The sequence below is a fragment of the Myotis nattereri genome, assembly GCF_964212035.1.
Source record: "Myotis nattereri genome assembly, chromosome: 10".
Classification (NCBI taxonomy): Eukaryota; Metazoa; Chordata; class Mammalia; order Chiroptera; family Vespertilionidae; genus Myotis; species Myotis nattereri.
In genome coordinates this window covers 71,714,413-71,735,688 of record NC_138085.1, presented here as the reverse complement: position 1 = coordinate 71,735,688, position 21,276 = coordinate 71,714,413, and the positions used below count along the sequence as shown (strand labels likewise).

At 41.9% G+C, this 21,276-nt stretch overlaps 1 protein-coding gene across 2 annotated transcripts in view; it reads left to right on the top strand.

Annotated features, from left to right (window-relative positions):
• BABAM2 (BRISC and BRCA1 A complex member 2) overlaps positions 1-21,276 on the top strand; it is a 353,123-nt gene that overhangs the window by 185,434 nt on the left and 146,413 nt on the right. For both annotated transcript variants that reach the window (XM_081100973.1, XM_081100974.1), the window contains one exon: positions 1,435-1,544. In XM_081100973.1, coding sequence (XP_080957099.1) covers positions 1,435-1,544 — 110 coding nt within the window. The remainder of the gene's footprint in view (positions 1-1,434; positions 1,545-21,276) is intronic.

The following is a 21,276-nucleotide window of genomic DNA, read 5'->3' as shown; positions in this document are numbered from 1 at the left end:
TGGTTTTATTTTTATTTTTATTTCTTAAGACGGGAGATACTCACTCTGGTCTTTGTCCCTTTGTAAACGTGCCACACTTGTGCATCCTGTTGGCACAGTAGAAGGCAGAGCAAGGAGACTGACGATGCTAATGCTGAGCAGGACGAGTGTGATGACAGCTTCTCAGAATGCCAGGAAAGAAGGGGTGAGGTTAGCTTTACACAGACAGAAGGGCATCATATCTGAAGTTCTCAATATTCACACCCAGTGATTCTTAAAGTCTAGGTTGGGACCCTTATAGGATGGCTGCTGAGCCCTCCAGGGAACTATGAACTAATCTAGGTAAGTTCTTATTAGTCACTCTGGGTGAAAGATGTGCACTCTATTACGTTTTTTAATATTTATATTTGACTTGGAGCCACTACCCACCAAAAATAAATTACTGAGGGTTACTAAGGTTTGGTATTCACAAATTAAAATCACATGGTGCAATAATTTATTCTAATTCAGTATTCTATTCAGAAGTCTGGCAGAAACTTGGTGCTTGGCAGTAACTGTAAAGCATACACACAGTTGTAGGTCTCACAGTTTTGATTGAGGACACTTCAGTGTAGCATCAGTGTTGGCTTGAGTTGGTTATGATATTCAATTACTGCCATTCTTGCTTTTTAATAGTAAATTACATTTTAGCTTTATCATTATCAGCTTAATTTATTGTTGGTTGTTTGGTTAACCTCTCAGTGTTTCTTAATACATACTTGGATCAGCAGTGTTTTTGTCTTATAATATTCTTATAACTAAACTTTAAGAAATGTATGTCATGAGGTACATATATGAATCATCCATGATCATTTTGCTAAAGTACATGTGTACTAATATGTAATCCCCTGCCATTTGCTTATATGGTGGCACACTTCAAAGTGATATGTTTCTTGGCAATTTTTTCTATTTATTTAACTTGCAACATACTATCAAGGTATGTATAATAAAATTACTGGGTATTTTAAGTTTTGTTGTTGTCTTATGATATAAATCTTATTTTTAACTCATATTCTTTCTATAAAAAGTAAATTAGAAGCCATTTATACATATATAAATTACGAGCCATTGTACATATTGCCAGCAATATATTTGTATGTTTACTGTATTTTGTTAACTATATTTTTGTCTAATTCTTTGTTATCATCAGATTCACATTTCCCCTATTGGAATGTGGGAACAAGTAGATAGGTGAGGGTCTTTTCCTCACCGTGGTAGGCTGTGGTCAGAAAGTTTGGAAGCCATCACCCTATGGGAGTGGCTAGGTATGTGGCAAAGGATGTACAGAGCTGCTAAATTCAAATCCAGGTAACTCAAGCCTCATAGCCTAAATGACAGTAGACTGTGAGCTCAGCACCAAAAAGATGTTACAAGAGCAGGTGCTGATGACACTGTGTTTTTCACTTTCTGTTTAAGGATGTAAATGAAGACCCTGGAGAAGATGTCGCCCTCCTTTCTGTCAGTTTTGAGGATACCGAAGCCACTCAGGTGTACCCCAAGCTGTACCTGTCACCCCGAATTGAACAGTAAGTCTCAGTGTCATTAATTTTCTGTAAACTGGTGCTTCTCCTTATTAACTAAATGTGTCGCGCTAATTATTTTGCCACTCTTGAAGTCTTAAAAGGATTTTTCTTTATTGACTTTTGTTTTCTTAAAATGAATTGGATTAGGAGTTTAGATTGCAGAGTAAATGCAGTGAATATTTGCCACTGCAGTCTTTGCGTCTTGGTTGTGTATGTTGTGATGTGAACACTGTACCTTTGCAGAGAGAGATGAGTAGACAGACAGAATCTGAACTTGTGACTCCTCCCAAATTCTCCTTGGGCTTCATGGTTACAGCTTAGAGGGGACTGCTGATCATCCCACCCAGTTTCTTATGTATTTGTAAATATTATAGTTATTTGTAAAATGTAACTAGTCTCCTGAAAATATTAAGCAAAAGCTTATTCAGAAGTTAGTAAAGGCAGTATTTAAGCAGATAGCTTAAAAAATGACATGTTTGAATTATTTTTCTGTGTCTAAATAGCTCTATATAATTTTACACAACATTCTGGCTGCATGGTACAAGTAGTTTGATATCACATTTGTTTTAACCCAATAACTTTACTCATCAGTAATGAATTTTACAAGGACTAGCCTCACAATTAGCTATTGTTGGCTAAAATGCTTTAGTAGCTTATTTGACTTCAAAGGAAGCTGAAGTTCATTGAAAATAGATTGTAACCAGATTTGCTTGGGAACTTCTGACAGGACAGATTTTTCATCAGCAAAGAGTTTTTACAGACTCTGATTGAAGTGTATAATTAAAATTCTCTGAAAGTCACAGTCAGGGTTTCTGTCTGTGATATGTGGTCACCATTCAACATTCATATACAAAGCCATTTTCACTCCTTCTGACCTTAGTTGCTCTAGTTCATGAATCGTGGGCATACCATCTTACACACTGTTTATACTCAAATATGGAAGATTATGAGCATCAATAATCTATAGACATGCTCTCTTTTATTTACATACCTCTGACAGCACCTAGGACAGCAGTTTATAGTAACAGGCACTCCATGAATATTTTAATTTTTAACTTAAAATACTAACCCATATCAGTAAGAGTACAGAACAGAAGTAATGCCATTTTAGTAAGAGGTCAAAGGGTGTTGGAGGCAGTATGATGAAGTGGTAACAAGTAAGGTTCTGTAACAAGCACATCTGGCTTAAGCCCGGTTCTGCACTTACCAGTTGGCAAAGTATTTAACATCTTTGAAGTTGTTTTCTCATCCGTAAAACAGGGATAATAATACCTATTTCATAGTGCTGTTTTGAGAATTATATGAAATACTGCTCATAAAGCATTAATTAATTTCAGGGCCTGGCATTATAGCAAGTACTAGCTATTAATGTTATTATGATTGATACAGTTCATAAGATAAGAATGAATGAGTGAGTGCTTAGCCCCAGGACAAGTGGGGCAGAAAAGAGAGGATGGGTAAAAAAGTGGGCAAGTACTAGTTGCAGAGTAGCCACTCAGTATGTCTATAATGAGTTCAGAAGGCATTTTGGGGTTGTGGAAAGAGAGACATTAATGAGACAATCTCAAGAGGTTGCTAAGAAGAATACGTTACTGAAGCTGCAGTCAAGAATTTGCCAGCTCTGAGAAACAATTTTTCCCAGCTTCCACAGTATTTTTCTTTGAAGTTATCCCATCTAGTTTGCAAATGGAATAATAAAATATTTCTCCCTCTAAAAATCCAAGTTGTGATGTGAAAAATGATTAATGTAAGGTATATTTTAAAAGTTACTTCCTGCTTCTAAAATCTAGTTTTCTACATTCCCCTCCACATCTATGTTAGGTTAAGAACTGGCCACCAAGTGCCTTTCCAGATTGGTTTCTTCTTTTTTCTCCTGTGGCCTGTCCTGCACCCAGGCTCTCTCCCTTGAAGTTTTCTTAATTCCCCTGTATCCTCTTGCTTCCGTCCTTTCGCTAAAGCTGTTACAGCCATGTAAAATGCTCTTCTCTAAAATGCCCTTGAAGTTACACATTTTCTAAGGCCTTATTTAAATGCCATCTCTACCAACAATTTTCCATGAACACAATTAGTCTAGCCTTTCCCTGAACACTTATAATGCTGAATTCATCACTGTTATCATCTGCTCTGCATAGATTGAGTTAGTGATGTGCATTTTTTTTCTTCTTCTATTAAATTGCAAGCTACTCAAGGGTAAGGAACAAGTCTTTTTGCTCCTTTAGTAGCCTGATTGGCAGTATTCTAGGTCGGTAAGTAATTCTCACAGGAAGATTTTAAAATGCTGCCCTGAGAGCTATTACATTATTCCTGGTTAGTAAAAATTCACATAATAGAACTGTATTTGTAATACCAAAAAAACAAAGCAAAAACAACAAAAAAACTACTGGAAGTTTTACACCCTTACGTAGAAGTTGTACAAATGAGGTTTTAGAGAAAGGTTAAAATAGAAAGTGGTCAAATTGTGGCATGACTTTCTAAGGGCTTACATATTTGCTAGTTATTAATATCTTTGTTTCCCTCTTGCAGAGGTCAGAGTACAGAACAGAAGTAATGCCATTTCAGTAAGGCAAAGGTCATAAGCAAGGTCAGGAACTAAGTGAAGAGGGTTGGTAACTGTGCTAAGCTCTCATTTCTTTTTTGTGTTTCATACTCTCCTGTCAACTCTTAGCTATCCACGCATTGATTTAGACTCAGCCTTGGAGAGTTCCTTCAAGAGGCATAGGAAAAGCATCCCATGTGGACCTGCCCAAAGCCGATGCCAGATGCTTGCCCTCGCTGAGGCTTGCTCTCTTTTTGGCTTCTGCTGTGGCTCTTTCTAGGAAGTCCTAAGCCCCATGCAGTGGATTTGACAGGCAGAGGCCGAAGTGAGACCAATAGCCTGATCCAATATTAGGTAAAAATTGACAAGTGAAGATTTGCATTCTCACCATCTGTTCTCTGTAGGCATGGAAAGATATCTTGAGCCTGGGAGATACCCCATTTCAGTCTGGCTAATCGCTGTCCCAGTTTGCCCATACAATGGACAAGGATATTATGCTCACAGTAACTAGTCTCAGAAATAGGAAAGGCTACTTTGGACTTTTGCCTTCACATGTAGGGAAAGGGATCAATTTGTTGTACCCTAAAGATTTGTAGGGACATGGATACCAAAAGTCTCCAAATTAGACAGTCCCCACAAGAAGGAACATCTGTCAGCGACACTGGGCAGGAAAGGCCCCAGTGCGTTATTCTTCTTGAAGCCCTGAAATGCAGTCCCACTTCAGAAGTCTGCTTCCCCGGGTCCTGGATCCTTGTCTGGTAGTTCTGGCAGCGCTGGAGCACATGGCTGCACGCCTTCGTGGTGTTTAATGCCTGTTGTTTCCTGGTCTCCCACTGGGCCTGCATGCGGCTTGTAAAGTAAACGCTTCTGAGGACTTCCTGCTCGCACACAGGGACATTCATGACACACACACATTCCAGGCTCTAGACATTCATTTTCCAACGGACCCCAATCTGCCCATGGAATTAGTTACTATTTATTTTTTTAAATCTTTTTATTGATTTCAGAGAGGACGGGAGAGGGAGAGATAGAAACATTAATGATGAGAGAGAATCATTGATCAGCTGCCTCCTGCACACCCCCTACTGGGGATGAGCCCGAAACCCTCGCATGTGCCCTTGACCGGAATCGAACTCGGGACCCTTCAGGCCATAGGCCAATACTCTATCCACTGAGCCAAACCGGCTAGGGCTATTCATTTTTTTTTTTTTTAAACCAGTGAGGTATGCAAACAACACCTCGTGGTCAATTTTGCAAAACTGACATTGGTTGAATATTAGAAGAGGGGGAGAATCTAGTTCGCAAACCAGTTGCCTTTTTCTTCTGGGCCGAAAAGCTGGAATTGTAAGGTTACGTCATCAGAGCTGGCACTAAGCACACCCTCCTCCCCAGACTGTTGGCAGCCCCAGCAGGAACACCAGAGGTTAGTTGGGCTGCACAGCTCCCTTCCCCGGACAGTGTAGGCCTTTTCTTGGCGTGAGCCGGGCTGTGGGAGTGGTTTGAAGAAAAGCAGCTCCGCACTGCCTGTGCTGCTCCCACTCGGTGTGTAAAAAGAGGACTTCAGCCCCTGAGTGGCCAGGTGGTATCTTTCACAAGTACAGCCTTTGTTTTTAGAACTTTCTGTGAAGTTACAGTCCGCCTTAGAAATACGTACTCCAGTCTTCCCAGCCCACAAAACCGATAGCAAGGCCCATGGGCCTGCAAATCTGTGCACTCATCCTTTCAGGCAACAAAAACAGCACCAACCAGAGTGAGGAAAGGCCTCTGCTGGGTGCTTCAGAGGGCAGCACGATGCATGAGGCAGGCTGTGCCCTTGCCTTGCTGATGGTACAGTGAGGGGATACGAACAGCATGGCAAGTTCCAGCTTATGTCTTCGTGGAAAAGGCACAGTGAGGCTTGGCAGCAGAAGCCTCTGTCCCTGCCCTCATTGGCTGGCAGTCTCACTCAGATACTAACCTTCTTGAGCCTCTTCTGTAAAGGGGGGTAAATCTTTAATTTCATTGTCATCTCTGCCAAGGGGGAGTTCCCACGGCCCTCTGGGGTGTGTGGCACATGGGCGATGCTCAGTAAGTACAACAGGAATTACATAAATGCCTGAGAAAAGAGTCACTAGGGACTGTAAGGTTCAAGGGAGGAGGAGATCGTATTTCCATTTGATTGGTGGAGAGGGGACTTCGGAAGAACTTGGAAAAGTCTGGCTCTTCCAATGTAATGTGACTTTTCTAGAGATTGAGCATGCACTATTGTAACCACAATAACAATGCATTTGTTTAGTACTTTAAAATGACCAACTGCCTTTCACTTTACTGTCCCACCTGATCCTCATATATTCCTAGCACATGTTTCATGGTGTGTCTTTTTTCCTTGATAACCTCGAATTCTAAGACCTTTCCTGGTCTTCTTTGCTGCCTCTACTTTTTTTTCCCAACCCATTAAGTTATACGAAATGATATTTCCCATGATTCCATCCCTGGAGCCCTTTTGTGGCCTTACTTCTTTGTGGATGACCCCAGATCCCCATTTTGAATCCCGTTTTCCCAGTTTGCAGATCTGCTTTTCTAGCCTCCTGATAGATAGGTCTGTCTGTGTGTTCAGGTGGCACTGCAGGTTCACAGTGTCTGAAACCAAACTCATTATTTCTCCAGCAAATGAATGTTTCTTCTTCACAACCTGTTTTTCATGACACTCTCACTATCCTAGGTGTCCAGGTGCCACATCTCAAAGGCATTAGTCAACCTGTCGTTTTGTACTGGAAATCCTCTCTCCACGGTATCTCTCATTCTTATTCCCTAGTTCTGCCATGTCTCCTGATGGCCTTTTGTCTCTTGTTCCTAGTTTAGTGTGTCCGGCACAGACTGTCACTATCTTCCTGAAGTAGGTCCTGGTCACGTAATGGCCTTTCCTCATCAGCGCCTCCCATCACCAGCTGAATTGGCGCACATCTCTCAATTTGGCATTCAAAGTATTTTCTGTCGCAGTCCTAACCGACCTTTCCACTCCATTCTGGGTTCTGTATGTTTCCTGTTGTTCAGCCACACTGAGGTTTTTCGTGATTTCCTGTGAACACACCTTATGTCTTTTTCACTTCCATACCTTTGTGTGGCTGCTTCTAGAACATTGACTTTATTTCCCTCTCCCATAGGATCTGTCAGAGCGCTGTCTGTCCTCTCTGATCTTCTCAGTCCTATCTCCTCCATAGAACTTTTCCTGACTACTGCCACCCGCCTCCCCAGCAAGACTGACTTTCCCCTCCTGTGTCTGTGTCTCTGTTGTCATATTGTTTCCCTGGGCGCCTTAGGGTGGGCCACTGTTCCATCAGCTGAGGGCTGGTGAGCCACAGCCCATCTCTCCCCAAGCCAGCCCTGCCCTTGGGCCCTGCCTGAGCTCAGCCACAGTCCCCACTGATTGGACTCCCCAGTGTGGCAGGAAGCTTTGAATCTGCTGGGTCCTGTGCCCGCAAAGGCAGGTGGTCTCCAGAGCCCTTCCTCATTGCTGTGCCCTGTGGCTGGCCAGCAGGCTTGTTTCCATGTGGACTCTGGTTGTTGCTGAGAGATGGAGCTTTATTTCATAGGTGTGGTTTATCAGCTGAATCCTGGACATGGTAAATAGGATCTTGACCTCATGTGACCTCTCATCTACTCCTGTTGTGGCCTGTCCAGCCTTCCTTTCCAACCCACAGACATGGTCACTTACACGGTCACAGACATGGTCACTTAGAATATTTGGGCAGCCTGTAATCCACAAAGGCAGGATAAACTGAAACATGAGTAAAAGGCCTAGGGAAAGGGTAGGGGAAGCTGCAGATGAAAATAGTGCTACTTAGAATTAATGAGATCATAGCTATTAAATCCAGATAAATAAGATAAAATATATTTTTAAAACAATGAACAAATTCAACCTTTTGTGATTTTATTTACATTTAATACTGAATTCAGCATCTGAACAGGATGGAAATTTTTCATTTTAGATGCCCAAAGATTTTTTTAGAATAATTAGAAAAGTTGTATAGCTAAATGCAGATAGATTTAAAGAAAAAGATAATTCTTCCCCTCCCCCCCCCTTTTTTTTAAACCTACATCAGTTGTCTCAAGAAATGAGACCCTAGATCTCCTGGAGTGATTTTGTGTTAGAATTTAACTAATAGAACATCATAGTCAACATGGCTTAATTTAGCCCCACTCATATTTCCTTGAGTCTCTGAGATAATCTTATAATAAATATTGTGTCCTGGAGGGTCCCCCCTTTGATAAATATACACTTCTGAGTATGCTGATACAACCAGCTGTCAGGAGACAATGTGTATTGGTTTTAGTGGAGCGAGCTGTATTAGCCTCCTGGGACTTGACATGTTCATTTTACTAGTCTGGGAGCAGCGCCAAAGGGGTTCTTCGTGACTTAGAGTGGAATTCTGAAAAGTAAGTTCAGCAAGTTTTCATTAGTGAGTTTGGCGTTTTGTCTTGCCTGTGCCTCCCAAAAGATTAAGAGCTCAGCCTGCACTTTGAAACATTACAAAAAAGAACCAGAACGGAATTTAGTTGAGGGGAAAAATCAATCAGCCCCCAAATACCATATTTTTTGAGACATTCTGGTATAGAACTCCCACCTCCCCAGTCGCCTAAGCTAGTGATATGTTGATGTTTTTTTATCCTGCTTTCTTTTTAGGCAGAAAATATACATTTAGAAAGATGTATATATGTCTGTGATAACTCAGATCTCACTGGTACATGTTTCTTAAACTTGTTTGAGCCTTAAGCTTTTAAATTTATTTTGTGTCTGTGGGCAGCTCTGTGCCTTGTTTCTCTTAAATGCTGCTCTCTTCTCTACAGCATAATGATTAGCTTAAAAAGGTGTGTTTTCATTTTAGAAGTCAGGCCTAGCACCTTTCTGCTAAACATCTCAAGGGCTTTGTGCAGTTTTTTTCTGTAAGGAAGATGAGAAATTCATGATTTTCAGTGCAACACTATATCTCCACAGCCAAGCTGTGAACACTGAGCATTCCTGTTTTATGCAGTTTCACTTATGTTTATCCACAAGTAGGAAAATATTCCTCAATGAAAGGTCTGAAATGAAGAGTGCTAGTTAACAGAAACATTAGGCTGTGTCATAGGTGGAAGCAGAGAAATAAAGTGGAAGAGAAAATGGCCTAGAATGTTCCAGAACTGATGGAAGGTACCTGTCGTCAGAAACAGGAAGTACAGTGAATCTCAGACAGGCTAAAGAACAATTGACACCTAGACACATCATCTGAGACTGCAGAACACCAAAGATTAAGTGTACCCCAAATTGACACATTATGTTTAAAGGAATAGAAATTCAAGACAGACCTCTTTGAAAATGTGATGAGAGACACAAATTTACCCTGAGAAGAATGTACAGACATAAAAGTTTATATACAGTTTTGTAACACACCCTCCCCTGAAGCCAATTCATTAAATCGCATTTAAGGATTCTTGTTTTAGATTTTGCTCCTGCATTTTTAGCCTTCTGTACTATCTCATGCTGGAATAACCACTGAGGCTTCAAATTAATATCTAAAGTACAAATTATCATCCAACACTGCCATCCCCTCTTCCCCCAAGTCCACTCTTCTCCAAGGCTCTTTCAGTTCATTGATGACTTTGTCACCCCAAGGACTGCAGCCATGAAACCTGGGCGTCCTATTTTTAACTTCCTCTCGCCATTGTTTCCCACATTCAAACAGCGGCCATTGAATCTCAGATCCATCTCCTCACCCTCTCCCCTAACCCTGTTTTAAGCCTCCGTGCATCTTACTCTTTGCCACATTAATCTTTGGAAAGCAGAGTTCTTTCCATGTTACTCCCTTGCTTAAACTCTCTAAATGCCTCTTTATTGGACAGACGAGAAAATGCATGTTACACTGACCTGTCTGAGGAGCCTCAGTGCCCACCACACTCACAGCCTCCCTCCCTCACCAGTATACTGTGTGTCCCAGACACCTGAACCACAACTGGTAGAACCAGGGATAGGTATTTTCTTTATTTTTAGAAGTGTAGCTATACTTGTTTGACATTTCTTGCCCACCATTTGTAGGTGTTTTGTGGAGGAGGACTGTAGACTATCTCGTGGGCTGTGCTGCGAGATGTTGCACTGTCTTGATCCACTTTCCTGCAGGGAGTGCCTGAGATTGTAGATGGGCTCCAAATGGTGTTCCAGTGATAATCTGCTGTGTAGCTGGTGAGACTCTTTTTGTTCTTCCTCTGTGGTTTTTGGAAACCTCTCTTCTTTGAGATGACTGAGATACTGTAATCTCTCAGTTGGCCATTGAAATTCTCTAGCCAGTCTCTGCATCCATTCTCTCCCCACTTCTATCTAATTGCCACATTGCAGGCAGAATGGACTTTCTAAAACAAATCTGACCTCCTCATTGTCTTGCTTCAAAACAAAGTTCATTATCGTTCCTCATAAATGATCACTTGTCAGCTTTATCCAACTCGAAGCTTTTCCCTGTATCTCCCAGGCATATTTATTATTTTAAACTACTTATATCTAGCTTATTATCAAGTTTTATCATTTTTTTTTTCTTCATACCATCTTGAAGTCTGCACTCCTCCAAGTCTTTATTTTTTCCTTGCCTATAGATTGAGGTACCTTCCCCTTTAATCCTTTTTGTCAAACACTGGGTAGAAGTGAAGCTAGTGTGTAAAAAGTGGGGCATAAGTTTATGGAAAAGATGGTTGTCAGCACTATAAGCAGTTACTCCCAGCTCCTTTCAAGTGTGGGGACCTGTCTTTAATGTCAAAACCTTTTACATGAGGGTGGAAGTGGGGGTTTGACCATAAAAAGGCAGCACAGGGAACTTTTTAGGATGATGCAACTGTTCTGTATCATCATGACTGTGGTGGTGGCTACTCAACTTCACACACTTGTCAGAACCCTGAGAACTGTACAGCACAAAGAGTTTATTTTACTGTGGTAAAAATAAATTTAAAAAACCTTTCACAGACCAAAACAGAAGTGATACGTTTTAACATTTCATGTTAATAATTGATGAATCGACCCTAGCCAGTTTGCCTCAGTGGATAAACATTGGCCTTGGACTGAAGGGTCCCAGGTTCATTTCTGGTCAAGGGCACATACCTTGGTTGCAGGTTCCCTTGCCCTGGTCAGGGCTCATGCAGGAGGCAATCAATTGATGTGTCTCTCTCACATTGATGTTTCTCTCTGTCTCTCCCTCTCCCCCCAACTCTCTAAAAATCAATGGAAAAATATCCTTGGGTAAGGATTAACAAAAAAAATAAATGATGAATCAAATGCCTTTTAAATGAACTTACATTTATTTCAAATATATATATTTGAAAAATGGATAAATATATACACTTTTATGTGCTGTACATATTTGGATATGTGTGTATATATGTATCTATACACATTTAGATGTGCACGTGTGTGTACACATGCATTTACATATTTTATACATGTGATATGACACATTTATTCAGGCTTTAGATGCTTGGTGTCTAATAAATCGGTAAACCTGTTATATCAAGTCTAAGGCCCCATAGTGCTATGAAATCAACAGATTGGGAACATTTGTTAAAAGGGATGTATAATGAATGACCATTTTCCCAAGAATTCTGTTGTTTATATTTATTGATATTTGCTTAAATAAGAGCACATTTTAACTTTCTTGCTCTCAAAATAGCTAACGTAATTACTATGTTAGGAAGCAGTTTGACCTTCTTGTTTTGTCTCATGGTGGAAAGACAGGCCCATGAAGAGCTCGGCCACTCTGCCTCCTCTCTGCCCAACACAAACACGCAGGTTTCTTAACTTAGCTCCTGGGGGGGCTGGAGTGGGGGGCGGGCAGAGGAACTCCAGAGAGAGAGGGACCTGGGGTGTTGAAACTAACACTGCGAAGCTTTCCCCTTGTGCTTGGGCCTTGACCTCCGCGAAGCTCGCTCCTGTGCTTCACAGCAAGCACTTCCTTTTCCAGGCTCCTGGCGCGCAGATGTGCCATTAGCTTTTCATGTTTCTCAATGTATTTCTGTCTACACAGTGACCTGTGAATTGGTCTGGTACATAAATATAATATCTTTTAATTCGTTTTCAGAGCAGAGTGTGGTTGTGGATAGGCAGATACGTCAGTTGGGTTTTAAAAATAAAGTTGTTGTACCTCATCTTCTCCCTAAAAAAGTATATGGTTTGTTATGTCCACAGCATGGTTTGAGAGAGTAATTATTTATCCCAAAGTAATGGCCTGGCTCTTGATTGCAGGTGTTTGGTGTAAGGAGGTCATGACTAAGGCTCTCCATGGGTAAAGTGGAACCCTTCCACTGTTGTTGGAGGAAAGGCCTAACACCAGTGTTGTCAGATTGTACTGTGTGAACTTGTATTAAAGAGCATGTAATTTGATTCTGATGTGTCTGATTTTGATTCCTATAATACAGGGCTAATAAGTATATTGGAGTTTTTCTATACTTGTTAAAATGTAGAACTCTCTCTTTCACTAGCAGCATTATGAGTTTAATGAATGGAGAAGCCTTTAGTTTAAAACAAACAAATGATGAGTTAACATAATATTCTAAATAGGACCATAACAGGGAATGAACATCCTGTTGATGAACATTAATTTGCATGGACAGCTTCAACAACAGGGAGGCCATTCTTGAAAAAGATTAAAACCTGCTACCTTGCCAAATTTCAGCTAAACCAAATCATTAAGTTGATAAAATTATACATGAGTGGAAAATTAATTTCACTTCCCTCCTCCCCCCTTTCAAGCAAGAACCTTCCCCTCCCACTTTGTAATCCCTCCCTGCCTCCCTATTCTACCCCAATCTTTAAAAAGTATGATGTAAGATTGGGTCGTTTTGTGCCAAGTTTTCATCCTGGAACAGATTTTTATAGCCATGTTTCTCTGAGAAAAGGAGTTTATGACCAAAGGGTGATAACACTTTCATGTTTTCATGTTCTCCTCTGACCTAGTATGTTTTTCTAATTTCAACTTTGTCAGAATTTAACATAACCAATCTGTGTGTTAAAGCCAAAGAAAATTATCTTGAAAGCTTTTAAGGATTCATTAACTATAATATCATATATGATTTCTTAAAAACAGATAATGGAGTATATTATTATTTTTAAATTTTAGATTTTTCTGTTTATACTATAAAGAAATCCTTCAAAATATTTATTTGTAGATATTATTTGTTTTGGTTACGATTTCCACTCTGTTAGGGTTATTCACCAATGACTAACTGTCCATCTACTTTTTACAAACTCTTTCTTAAAAATACAGAGAAACTTAATTGGCCCTGTTTAGTCTCAGTAAGTAGAGAATTTAGTGTTAAGAGTCCAAATGGTAGAAATAACTGAAATGGTCTTTAGTAGGGAAATTACAAAATACTTTGGCATAAATGAAGCAGTCAAGAACTAGGTAATTTCTGTGTACTCACATGGAAATATTTCTAAGTTGAAGAAAAAGAGCAAATGTAAAAAAAAATAAGCCCTGGCTGATTTGGCTCAGTGAAGAGAGTGTCGGCCCATGGACTGAAGGGTCCTGGGTTCGGTTCTGGTCAAGGGCACACTTTACAAATGCTATTGTATTCAATCTGCACAACAGGAACCACTGACTCTCAGTTACACATGGGGATGTCGAGGCAAGAAGGGTTAACTGCCAAAGGTCAACAATGAATATGTGGCAGCAATGGGTTTCAAACCCAGATCCATTATCTTCCAAAGCCTTTGCTCTTACATGGAGAGGGACGGTGGTGGTGGTGATGGTGTGCACAGATCACTGAGAACGGTGCTCTGTGTCAGAGTGTGGTCCTCAGAACATCTGCATCAGTGTGAGCTTGGGGTGTGGTTGAAACTGAATTCCTAAGGCCACAGACACATTCTGAATCTAAGGTCTGGGAGTGGGTTCGGGAACCTGTTCTTGAGTTCACATCTCTGTGATTAACACCCTTATTAAATAGATTAGAACTTTAAAACTATTACTTAGATTTTTTTACCCCTCCCTTTTTATCTTTTGTTTTTTAAGAAGAAACAAAATGGCAAGAAATTCATCAAAAATTGATCATTGTTCCATTAGAAAATTCTTTTGGTAATGTGACACATTTCATCCTCATTTTGTTGTGTGGGACTGTCCTGTGCAGAGCATGGCATTTAGCAGCTTTGCTCCTGTCTGCTGTATGAAGAGCCCTCAGTAATCAAAGCCACTTACTATGTCCCCCTACATTTCCATGTGTCACCTGAGGGGATGCTGTCACCCCAGTTGGGGAAGAAAGTCATAACTGCCTTTCCTCTGAGTTCCAGATTACAAACCGAACGCCTTGTTAGGCTGTTTGAGAATCTTACTCCTATTCTTTGAAGAGATTTCTAGGAATCCCAGAAGTGCTTTCCTCATATTTTGTGGTTGTCTGGCCTATTTCAGATCAGAATCTTGTGTCTTAGAACATAGGACATGAGGAAACTAACGTGGCTCAGGCTGACACACTGTAGGTGTGACTCTCTCTTTCGCTGGCCCTTCCCTGATGGTGGTGCCTCTTGAATTGGGCTTCACCGAGACATCTGCTTTGGTGCCACAAGAAGGTTATCAGGACTTTTGTAAGCTTACTAGTTTTTTCAAGTGTGGGCAGCTCCCCTCTAATAAGTTACATTTCAAACTGTACGTGTATGTTGATTGTTTGGACTCTGGGATATGTTTTGCCATGGAAACCATTCAGTACATAGTCAGGTTTCCAAGGAAACTGGATGTACTGAAGGATTCCATCAAGTCATAGTGCCTGCCGGATATGTATTACACTTGGAAAGACAGAACCAGGCCTTTTCCTTTTTCTGCAGTGTCTGTTGGTTGTGCAGCCTGTGTGCTGGGGGATGGCAGGGAGCCAGCCATGATCCAGCCCTGGCAGATGGGCAGGCTCAGTTCACCCAGCAGAAGTGCATATACCAAGAGACCCCGACACCCAGGCATCTTCTCTGTACAAAGTATAGGGCAGGGCAAACAACAGCTGAGCTGCCACTCAGCTCTGGATTGGTATTTGGAACAGTGCTGAGCATCTTGCCCCTCCTGCCCATGAAACCCACTTGATATCCCAGAGCCAGAGGGGGAGCCTGAGTGAGCGCAGAGCAGGTGCCAGTGTCCTTGCAATGAAGGATCGTCTCTGGAAGTCTGTGTGGACCCTGTGTCACCCAGAGAAAGCCACCCAGCTGAAACTGGACGTGGGGCCTGTCCACAAAAGCTCATTACCCCACGATCTAGTGAACACTAGGCCCAGTGTACTGTTCAGAGACAGGAGTGGTAACAGCATTATTGTTGTGTTTTTATAGTCTTTCTTGAAATTAAGCAGAGTATAACTTAAATGTTTATTGTGCCTGTTGTCACATACCCTATCCCTTGGCATGGTAGCCAGCTGAGCACTGGGTACAGAGTGCTGAGCCCTCCTGCAATGGTTCCTTGGAATCTTCTCTTGGTGTCCTCCTGGTTAGGTGATGTTTTTTTAACTAAATATATTTTTATTGATTTCAGAGAGGGAGGGAGAGGGAGAGAGAGATAGAAACGTCAATGATGAGAGAGAATCATTGATTGGCTGCCTCCTGTACGCCCCACAATGGGGATCAAACCCGCAACCTAGGCATATGCCCTGACCGGGAATAGAACCGTGGCCTCCCAAGTTTTTAGTTTGAACTCAACCACTGAGCCATGCCGGCTGGGCGTAGGTGGTGGTTTCTGTCCTCCTGTCTTGTCATCACCCTTCAGGGCTTCATAATTTTATTTATTGCCTGTCTTTGTATGCTGGCTTAGTAACAATAATTTAACTTTATGTTTATACTAGTGGCCTGGTGCACGAATTCATGCACATTGAAAGGAAATTAATTAGAAGAAATATTTTAATATCTCTATTTGCCCTTTCTCTATAATAGAAGTGTCAACCAAATTCACAGTCAACAATGACAGATAGAAAAACATGTGTGTGATTGGCGCCAGTGAGAGCTTTATGTATATATAGATAAACTTGCTTAATTAGACTTGTTTTCTGATGTAGCTAAACTTCTTCCAGCCCAATGAAGCACCCCAACTTCTCTTTCAGGTAATTGTCAGCCACACAGCAGTAAATATCAACACAAAGCAGATTATTATTGTAGATCACTCAGGGAGAACAAAGGGTAAAATATGTAATTGCAGGAGTGTTTGACCATATTCTGCGCAGTGAGAAAACCTGAAGTCATTTTCAAGGTCCACCATTTCTTACTTCTTTTCAGTTGGGTCAAGTTTCTAAGCTTTCTAAATCTCCGTTTTCCGGCTAATGAAAAGAAAATAGGATTCCACTGAGTTTCCTATCTAGCCACTCCAGGACTTCTGTGAGAATCAAATGAGATGAGGCATGTGAAAACACTTCATAGATATTTGGTTAAAGTGTAAAATGTTTCCACTGGCTATAAAGCAAGTTGTGTTCCTGGGCTGAAGAAACTCCAAGGGGGCTAGTTGCTAGGGAGAGGAAGCCAGACGTTGCTATATGATGTCATTACCCAGCGCCCACAGTGCCCATTTCCAGGCTGGGCTGAGCTGTGGGCCGCATTTTATGCCATGGAGTCTTGGCAGCATTGGCTGTGATTTGGTGGCTTTCGCTCTGGGGTGGTGGCGGGGCCTGTGTCCCACTTGGGGGAAGCCAAGTGTTGCTTTGTGGGCGCCAGGTCCGCAGTGCCATTTCTCTGTGAATGGCCAGTGCACATCACAGCAGCTCCTGCGTTGAGCATCTGTCCCCTGGTGGTCAGTGTGCATCATAGCAACTGGTCTGACAGTTGGACACTTAGCATATTAGCCTTTTATATATAGAGATTGCACTTCCTACTTTAGAAGTGCATTCTCTACTATTATATTTGCAAGCTAGATAGGACAGGTATTGTCATCTCTGTTTTCTAGGGTTAAAATCCATATTTAAAGGACTTGCTGAGCTCTCACAGCCTCTCCTGCAGATCTGAGCTGGACATAGGGTTTCTGGGCCTGTCTCCTCATGCTCTTTGCACTGCGGACACTGTGCTGTTGCTGCCTCCTTTAGCTCTGCTCATTCCTTGCTGTTCGGATTGCCATCTCTTCAGATTTTTACTTCAGGGCTGAACGTCTCCAGCAGAGAACTCAGCATCCCTCTCGGGCTGCTCTAGTCAGTGTTCTTGGCGCTTTGGCCTCGGCAGCCCTCTTACTTCAGCAAATTGGCACCTTAGGACTAGCTCCCGCCATAGCATATTGATCAGTGAATTTGGTACCTTTGCATATTTTACAAAGTGAATGAATGCTTTCAAGTATTAATCTTGATGGTTAATAATTATATTTTCCTATAGTGTCATTTCATGAGAAGCATATATTATCTGCCATTATACTAGTATTGGGGAAGTTAACTAGTTAAATTATTTGCCTGAAATCTCAACAATCACAGCAGAAGAGGGGAGAAAGAAGTAATTTCTTTGAGTTTATATGAACCAGACTTTGTATTAGTGCTTTAAATATATGATCTCATTTAATTGCAAGAATCTTATGTAGTAGATGATGTTTTATGTTTTACAGGTGAAGAAACGGTAGTTCAGACAAGCTAAGTGACTTACACTCCAAGGAAAAGGTAGAGGGAATATTAAAATCTTGCCTTCTCTGAGCCCAAGGCTTATGTTCTGTCTACTATCCTGCACCCTCCTCTCACAGAGAGCGCCATTTTCAGGGCTTTTAATAACAAACAGAAGACTGCCTTGGACACAGTGATAGGTGGGGAAGGAGGAGAGCTGCAGTACAGCCATTTCTTTTTCCTGACCCCCACCACGAAGGAGCTGACTCAAGCCTTGCTCTTTCATCTAAAGATCATGGATCTGTTGACAAGTGCTCTGATATAAGTTTGAACTTGTAACTTAATTGCACTGACGTGAACTAAGAGTGGTCTGTGTTGTAGTGGCTGTTAAGAGTGGGCCTGTTCATAGACATCACCCATGTGAGCAGGTGTAAAGCTCCTTGGAAAGAACCATTCTCTCCTGGGAAGGCAGGGAGGCCAGGAGCGAGCACCAGCCCAGGGGCAGGGGCACTGTGTTCTGGCCCGTTTTCACCTCTAGCCATGTGACCTTGGGTTGGTTCCAGCTCTCCCACCAGAAAACATGGGAATGGAATGACCCTCCCAGCAACCACAGTTTTATTATCATTCATAGAAATGTCTTTATCATGTTATAGGAAAAGCATCTTTTTTCCTAAACAGCGCCGTGAGAATGATGGCAAACGTCTTGGTACTTAAGTACCTTGCCAGTTAAGAACCTAATGTTAACAGCTTCTAGAGGTCTGACTCTTTTTAAGGAAAATAGGGGCCATCGAAGGTCATGTTCTAATCTGATTAGGGGATAGTGTTGAGGGTCTTTAAATGTACCTGTGACTTTTGTTCTTACTCTCTTGGATCTAAAGTAAACGTGTATGAGGTTTTGAAATTCTCTCGGACACTATGTCGCATCTCCTTCCACTGACACTGGGTGACTGTGATGCCTTGTTCACCCACGTGCCCCAGGCTGCTTTTCAGGCAAGGACTAGTTATGGTATAGTTAGATTTTTCTACAACAGTACTTAAATAGTGAGCTGAAACTAATAACCAATAACTAATATTTATGTAATAAACATGAGAAAAACTATAATTTAGAGCCAGATGGTTCAGAATACTTTTATACCATTTGTTCCTTCCCTTAATCTACCTGGGGATTTCCCTAAGTAGAAAATTCAGTTTGCATCTTTCCCTGAAGTGAAGAGCTTCCAGGCCTTTTGGTGTCAGGGGTCTTCACACAGATTTCCTCACTGTCATGGGCACTGAACACCTCAGCAGAGAGTGGGCAGGTTGGCCTGGTGTGGCCACCAGGTTCTTTGTATAGCACTGTAAATAAGTGACAAACTGAAGCCTTCCAGGCGCTGTTTTTATTTTTAAACAATGAAATTAGAAGATGTAATCCAAATGAATCCATCATGTTAGAATATATAAGAGTAAATTTTGTGATTAGGAATGTTTTTCTGAGTCATTTTAACTAGAACACACTGCCCACAGCATCACTCCTTTGCATCCTCAAAAGATCCACACTTAACATGTAGCAACCTACCTCTTTGAGATTTAAACTCATGTGAACAATTTAGAATGAGGATCCATGGACCCCTGGTGGCTTTAACCCCAGCCCCTCTGCCCTGGCTTCCAGGAACCGCCACGTCATATGCCACAGGGCAGTGGAACTTTCTTGCCACCTTTCAAGTGCTTCCCTCAGTGGGGCTTTTAGGACTCCCACCCGACCCCTGACCCTGGTACATTCGGTACCTCTCAGCTCTGGCCGTTGGCCTCCATATAGGCTTTGATTTCCCTCTAGGCCAGTCCTTCCCCAGCTCACGGGGTCTTGCCCTTTCTCCTAGTCTATCCTGGGCCTTGTTTGGATTAGGTGTGGGGAGGGGAGCATTGCAAAGCCTGGGGGACTTCATCTGCTTTACAGTGAAGGTGCCGGAGGCAAGTGGTTGGGAAGGCAGCAATAGGCACTGGGGAAGAATTGGAGAACCAACCACTGGAGAGAGCCCAGGATGAGTGGAGCGGCTCACCTACTCTGCAATCGTGCTGTTGCACCAACAGAAATACCGGGTTGTGAAAATAGTTTAATTCCAGGATCTCCAAAGCCTGTATTGTAATCGCTAGTAAGTTTGTCTGGCTGGGACAGGGAAGGGAAGGCCTCACGGGAGAGGTGCTACTGGAGCAATCTTAAAGGATGGTCCCCAACCACTGAGACTAGAGCTCTAATCACAGATCCAGTTTTTCGGCCACACCAGGAGTTTTACATCACGCCTATGTGCTACTTAATCCTGGCCAGTAGTGCAGTATGTAATTTAGTTGTTGGAGGGCGGGAGTGTGATCTGTTGCTCCGCAGAGCCATTCTCTGCTTCAGCTACCTCTCTTCCACCTCGACTTGTCTTTGTAATAAAACTTGAGCAGTTTTGTGTGTTATTCTTAGTGGTTAACACTTTGATACATTAACACCTCATAACATTTCACTTGGAGTTCTTTTTTTCTCCCCCATGACTTTAGCATTTAAGAATGTAAAGACACATTGAAATTTTGGATCCTGTTTCTTGGATGCTCCTCCTCACAGAGGCTTATTCACAAATGGGCTCTTTGCTTAGACTTTTTCTTTTCGTGGGCATTCAGTTGGCCCGTTGTTTGTCACACCTGTTCTCTGAGCTGCTAGGTGGTGCATTTGAAAACAAAAAGTGCACAACAATCATTTCTGCTATCTAAAAGGCCTTTCTTCTGCCTCATTCTGTTCCTATACATTTTGATATTGCATTTTTGAGAGTTTCTCAATTTAGCTTTTTGTTGCTGTTGACTTTAGAATGAATAGTCTAATCCTAGCCACTTAAGTTGCTGCCTAATTGAAACTAAAAAATAATATGTCCCACTTTGTGTTGCCATTTTGAGACCTCTAAATCTTTGTGGAAGGCATTGACTCAGAATCTTGCTGTTTTAGTCGATGGCTTTCTGGAACTTCAGAACAGTTCTTCTCGAAAGTGTGGTCGGCAGATCACCTGCACCAGCCTTGGAACCTAATAGTATAGATGCCTTGAATCCACTCTATACCTACAAGTCAGACTTTTGAGGGCTCAGACATCTGGATTTTTAAAAGCTCCATGGGTGGTTGTATGTACAAAACATTTGAGAACCTCTGCCTTGAGGTAGGCTCACCACTTATTTGGAATTTACTACCTAAATTTTTCCAGGACAAGCATGACTGAGTTTTGGCTTTGGTCTATCTTTGATTTGAATTCCGTGAAGGATACTCTTTGCAATGAGTTGGGCCATACTTTCCCTGGTATTCAGGGGAGTTTCAGAGGTTAGACTCCAACAATGTCACCAAGCCCGTCACTGGGCCTCTTAGACCTAGTGTGTGTGGCACTTTGGAGGTAGACCAGGGTACCGGGCCTACTCATGATGCTTGGAAATCACCTGGGTCAGAGAGGACTGCTTAGTGCAGCAGTCACCAACCTTTCGGACCTCACGGACCACCGGTTGGCGACCGCTGGCTTAGTACATTATACATTAAACTCTAGCTAGTCTGAATTCTGGAGCCTTATAATAATAGTAATTAACATAATGATACTTTGTATTTCTCAAGTGTCTTTAAACTGAAAGCCTTAAAGTGCCTTATTAAACAGTATGCAACACCTTGGCAAGAGAGGTCAGTGTTAAATTCCTCGT